This window comes from Mixophyes fleayi, chromosome 5 (genome assembly GCF_038048845.1).
Source record: "Mixophyes fleayi isolate aMixFle1 chromosome 5, aMixFle1.hap1, whole genome shotgun sequence".
Classification (NCBI taxonomy): Eukaryota; Metazoa; Chordata; class Amphibia; order Anura; family Limnodynastidae; genus Mixophyes; species Mixophyes fleayi.
The window spans coordinates 55,990,309-55,996,308 of NC_134406.1; the positions used below are offsets into that span (position 1 = coordinate 55,990,309).

A 6,000-nucleotide genomic window follows, 5' to 3' on the forward strand; every position below is an offset into this window, starting at 1 on the left:
ATGCAGAGTTGAAAGCAACTTGGGTAAAACTATTAATCCAAAAATAGTGTATTTCAACCCATATGCTTAGTCACAAGATGTGCCCAACAATGCAGCTGCAGCATACGCACCAGGTTTACAGCAGACATATTTACACCCACATGCTGCAGGCCGACATATCAATGTGTATGTGCACCAGATCTTGGACTGTAAAAGGTATATCAGCGTCTGAGTTCAGGTCTGAATCTGTTCACAATTCTGCAAACACGCTCGTACTGTACTCAGCCTGCATTAAAATACACCTTCACCTCTGACATCATGTCTTTTCAGGCACAAGTGCGGTTACGTGCAACTCTGCAAATTTATGCAATTACGCTACACAAGCACTCAACCATTCATCAGGCCCTAAGTGTCATTTATTAAGCAGAAATCTTTAGTGGCTTGTAAGTGATCATTAAATAAACTCCCCTGTTTGCAGATCTGTCTACTACAGCAGAGGTTTTTTAATTACACCCTTGACCTGTTTGGATAACACACTTTTTGACATCTTCATATTCAGAGAAAATGATTTTCATTACCAGATTGTGAGCATCGTTTTTGTTAACATTGTAGTATACAAAGTAACTTCTCAGGAGCATCACAGAATATCCCAGTCAGCAAACTGGAATTGTAGAACTGACATATTATAAATATAAAACCAGTGTCAGCCCCACATTCAATTAGTAGCCCCCAAACCACCCCATCTTAAATTATTAGTCCCCACTATAAAATTAAATTGCCCCACCATCACCCCACAAACAAAATAGCACCCATTAGTTAGCCACCACCTACCACACACACACACACACACACACACATTACATTGCCACAAGCCCGCTGTGCCATCACACACACACACATAACTGTGCTCCTTTATCACCATGCTGTGCCCCCTTATGATCACACCGCGCCCCTAATGTTTCTTTTTCTCCCTCCTTCATCAACCTGTGCCATGCTGCTTTTGCCTCTCTTCACCCTGTGCCATGCTGCTTTGGCCCCCCTTTCACCCTGTGCCATGCTGTCTTGGCACCCCCTTCACCCTGTGCCATGCTGTCTTGGCCCCTCTTCACACTCGGCCATGCTGCCTTGGCCCCTCTTTACACTGTACAATGCTGCCTTGGCCCCTCTTTACACTGTGCAATGCTGCCTTTGCCCCTCTTCACACTGTGCAATGCTGCCTTTGCCCCTCTTCACACTGTGCAATGCTGCCTTTGCCCCTCTTCACACTGTGCAATGCTGCCTTTGCCCCCTTCACACTGTGCAATGCTGCCTTTGCCCCTTCACACTGTGCAATGCTGCCTTTGTCCCTTCACACTGTGCAATGCTGCCTTTGCCCCTTTTTTACTGTGCCATGCTTCCTTTGCTTCCCCTTGCTTCCGTTCCTTCACTTACCTTTTATATCAGCTTCTTTCTTTTCTTTTTTTCTCTTCTTCTGTCTTCTTGATGACTCCTCTCTGCGCCGCTCCTCACTGAACGTTGGGTGTGATGACGTCACGCCCAACATTCAGTGCGATCGGAGCAGAGAGGAGGAGCAACAGCGCGATCACATAAGTATTTATTTTTTTAATTATTTTTTTCAAAGTACCTGCTCCCCCCCACCAACAAAGAAGGAAGCGATCTGGGTCTGGGCCTACCAGGGGATACCCCAGCTCCCCAGCGGGCCAGTCCAACCCTGTATAAAACACCTATTTATCACAAGTGTGAATGAATGGTTTTAAATGAGAGTTTGAAATGCCGTTTCCTGGTGTGATCTGTAGAAGGCACGGTATGCTTGTGAGAGATAACCTGGGAAGTGGGGATATCAGTGTAACAAGCTACATTTTGGCAAAGGTAGAGGAGGGGGCCGGGGTGGGCTTCATATGATTTACTCATACACATTTATGTTTATTACAATACAAAACCATCTACTGCTCCACTTGCTTATGGTAATATAACTTTACCTTGTTCTGCAAGATATTAGGTCAGAACATTATTGTACAACCACATAGAAGGTTATTATTTATATTATTGATTGAATGTCCCTGTTATTCACCTGAGCACCCCTTACATTTTATACTTGCCTCCAATTCCTTATACTGAGGTGCTCGCACAACAAGAAGGTATCCATGGAAACCATATCCTGGTGGTGGTTTATATGCATATAATATACATGTGAAGTTAATATATGTATAAACTCCTGCAGATAATATCTGTTAACGTTGAGAAAATCTATGTCTAATATGGTATAGTGGACCCCCTACAGTATATTAAAACTCAGATCTCCATGACCTGTATAAAGTCATTGAGCCTGCAGTCATATGATTTGATATAGTCTCACTATACCTCAGTGACTTCAATTATTATTATAATATATAGTAAGAGATGCATTAATCCACCAATATTTAGCTGTAACATCTATGGAAGCTTGTATGGAATCATTAATACACTACATACCTTTATTTCTGGGCTTCCTGTCAATCCAGTCACCAATTAACGCCCCAAATACCAGCACAGACCCGGCCACCACTAAGCCAAAAACAGCTGTTAGCAGCAGATTATGTCCATAGAGTTCAATGAGGAATACAGAGATGGCAAAATGCCACATGCGATCCCCCTGATAAAGGAAACAAAGCCCAGGGAACAGCTTTAGTACTAACACCAATAAACAACTAATATATACAGATGGCTGAATTTGGTTAAAGAGTTTATTTTGCATTGGAAAATGTTCATTTAAAATAACCATGAGTTACTTTAAAACAAGACTATCTTGTTTTTTTAAAATTTGGAATGAACAATAAGCACCTGCACCTGTACATGCCTGTGGCCCCCAGCTCCTTCCTGCTTTATTGGCATATGTGTTTGTTATAGTTGTAACACTTGTTTAAAATGCTGCTGATATGTTATTACAGAGAGGTGTCTCTTTCTTTGATTACTGGTACTGTTTTAGCTTATTACTGAGATTAAGGGTAATGTGTGGCCCTTTTGAAAGTTAGAGGGCCCCAAAGTGTAGTATCCTGTTGCCCATCACTGACCTACACGGTCCCTGACATAAATAAAACTGAAATTATTATATACTTAAATTTTTCCGTATAATAGCTCATAAATTGTGCGTCCTGAAATGGCTTTATATACTTTACATAAAACAACATAGTTCTCACAAATGTCTGTGCATGTTTTCCAGATCTCCTAAAGAAGCAATGGTGTATTAATCAGTTATGAACTAAACAGACAATCCTCTTTAATGTGTTGACAAACCTCTGGGTGCTCCAGTTGCATGAAGAGGTCTAGGTTTTTGCAGGGGAATTTTAAAGCAGCATTGGCTTTTAAAGGCAAGTTGGCCTTTAAAAGCTATCGCTGCTTTAAATTTCCCCTGTAAAGTCGAGGATTTCTGTCGACTTGCAGAAACCGATGCTTCAGACATTTACCCCCTAGTCTTTAGCTAAAACATCTACGAGGTAAGCAACATACAAATATATAAAAAGTACAAAAACACACAAAATACTACTAAAATGCGGTACAAAATAAAAATGATTCGCCGTAGCCACTATCAGTACAGAATATATGCTACCCTGTGAGATTTGTCAAATTCACCGGGTGTCATAAATAAATTGAAAGTGCTAGAACAAATATAAAAGTTATAATTAATATCATTATTACAATTAATATCATTATTACAGCAGGAGGTACCAGCTTTGTATTTTTTTTTTTAAGACGCTAGTATTTCTGTTGAACATATGGCTATAAGACAATGGTATTTTTGGTGTATTGTTGAAACCTAACATATTTCACGGTGACAGGTTCTTTTTAGCCAATCCAGTTTCACAATGAACTAAACTGCTGTGTATGTAGATCAGTGACAGGCAATCTTTTACTAGCTTGGATAGCCGACTGTGCATAACATTGACCATCTCTGTACCATAGTATCTACTATAACGGTGTTAGCTTGTTAACTCAAAATAGCAAATGACCTTACCCATATTGAAAGTGCACAGCTTACATAGACAAGAAATCTTGGTCCCATGAGGTAGTTCACAGCTGGGCCTGATAATACAAAAATACATATCAGTTAAACGTGGAGTGCGTTAGTAACTCATTAAAGCAAAGCTTGTAAAGAGACAAAGGGCCTGAGTCATTAAAGCAAAAAAGGAGTAAATGTTCTCTGGGACAAACCATGTTACAATGCAAGGGGTGCAAATTAGTTTATTATTTTGCACATAAGTTAAATACTGGCTGTATTTTCATCTAGCTCACAAATACTTAATAGCTTTATTATTACAATGAAATTTAAAGTGCCACAACTATAAATCTGTTCCCACATTTTAAATTTACCTCCCCCTCCAATGCAACATGGTTTTGCCCAGGTGCAAATGTTACTCATTTTTTATGCTTTGCTCTCCTTAATGACTCAGGCCCAAAGAATTTAATTTATGTTATGTTATAATCAATGCTGAAAATCTCTCCAGGGTTCCAAAAACATAATTGAATCTTCAGTAGATTATTCCATAGCACATCTTCCCTGCAAACTTCATTCTGCCATATCAGTGTGAACTATGCATCTCATTTTACAACTACAAGGTGTAATTTTGAACATTAGCAAAATCATTTTAAACTATGGGTGGAGGGAGGGGGCTAAACCATATTGTGCAGAGATATGTAGATTTGAGAGAAGACACGTCCTAGCTCAATTCTAACTTTCAACGACAAAATCAAGCTGTCCAGTATTTTTTGTGCTTAATGCAAAAGCAGTCAGTATTTCGCTGCATGCAAAGAAAGCATTTGCACCGCAGTCTGATTTATTTATTCAAGAAGGGTATGTGTTCTTATTCGTATATTTCAATTAGGCTTTAAATCAGCCCTTTTCTACCATGGAAATCAGGACAGGCCTGCCTAAATCTGAACTTTTGTGGGTATATACAGTGGCTGGCTGAGCTGTCCAGGGGGTAAATGTATCAATGACCGGATTGTTCAACTCCGGCGAGATCTGTTTCCCTTTACAAGGCAGCGCCGCTTTAAATTTAAGCGCTGAAGACGCCGATCTCGCCGGAGTTGAAGAATCCGGTCATTGATACATTTACCCCCAGATGTACACCGGGATACTGATTGGCTTGAGCTCCACATTGGTATTCCTGACATGCTCTCTGTCAATAAGCTGGGACCTGAGGATCACATCTGGTTCCACCATGTAAGGGAGGCTCCCAAATCTTTTAACTCTTGCACCTTGCTGCCCCCCATCCAAACATCTTGGAGGTGACCCTGCATGGTGCTGAGCTGTACTTTTCCCTCCCCAAAACCATGTTTACCAAAGAGATCCCCCCATTCTCAGCCACTTCAGTATGGGGTGGTGCAGAGTCCACATCCACTTGGTAGTCCTCCTAAACCTACTGGACTACCAACACTGGTGCTGGTTGGACACCAGGAAATTGCCCTCTAGACCAGGGACACTCCCTCTTCAGGTGACCTACTTGGTTGCAGTGATATCAGGGGTCCTGTTCTCCCAGAATTCCCTCAGTTAAAGGGGGGACCCTCCCACACGCAATCTGTTGGACTCAGTCAGGACCCTCCCCCAGCAAGCGCATAGCTGGGTACACTAGTGGCTCTCCATCTGGGTCGGCTGTAATCATCAGCCAGCTTGGCTGCCCCTTCGGGGGTCTCTGGTTTTCGGTCAACCAGCCATTCCCGGATCTCTGGAGCAATTTTTAAAGTCAGCTGCTTCAGCAGGATTAAGTTCTATACCTTCTTCACCGAAATTGCCCTCTTGCCCTTCATCCACTTGCTGCATGCCCTCCTCAGCTGGTTTGCAAACTCTACATGCGATTGTGACTCACTTTTGTTCAGGATACAAAATTTGTATCTGTAAGTCTCCGCCAGTCACCTTGAATTTGGCCAACAGTGCTTTCTTCACTGACTTATAGTCCCCACAATCCTGGGATGTTAATGCCTGGTAGGAAACCAGCGCTTTTCCTGTCAGACTCTGTCCCAAGTATCTAGACCATTCCTCCTTCT

At 41.7% G+C, this 6,000-nt stretch overlaps 1 protein-coding gene across 1 annotated transcript in view; it reads right to left on the bottom strand.

The window, feature by feature from the left end:
* The window catches only part of LOC142159446 (ferroportin-like), a 29,454-nt gene extending 23,678 nt beyond the window's left edge, over nt 1-5,776 (bottom strand). The window contains exons 1-3 of the mRNA XM_075214349.1: nt 5,731-5,776; nt 3,971-4,038; nt 2,452-2,611 (exon numbers count right to left, since the gene is read on the bottom strand). Coding sequence (XP_075070450.1) covers nt 2,452-2,611; nt 3,971-4,038; nt 5,731-5,776 — 274 coding nt within the window. The remainder of the gene's footprint in view (nt 1-2,451; nt 2,612-3,970; nt 4,039-5,730) is intronic.
* Nucleotides 5,777-6,000: the final 224 nt, after the last annotated feature.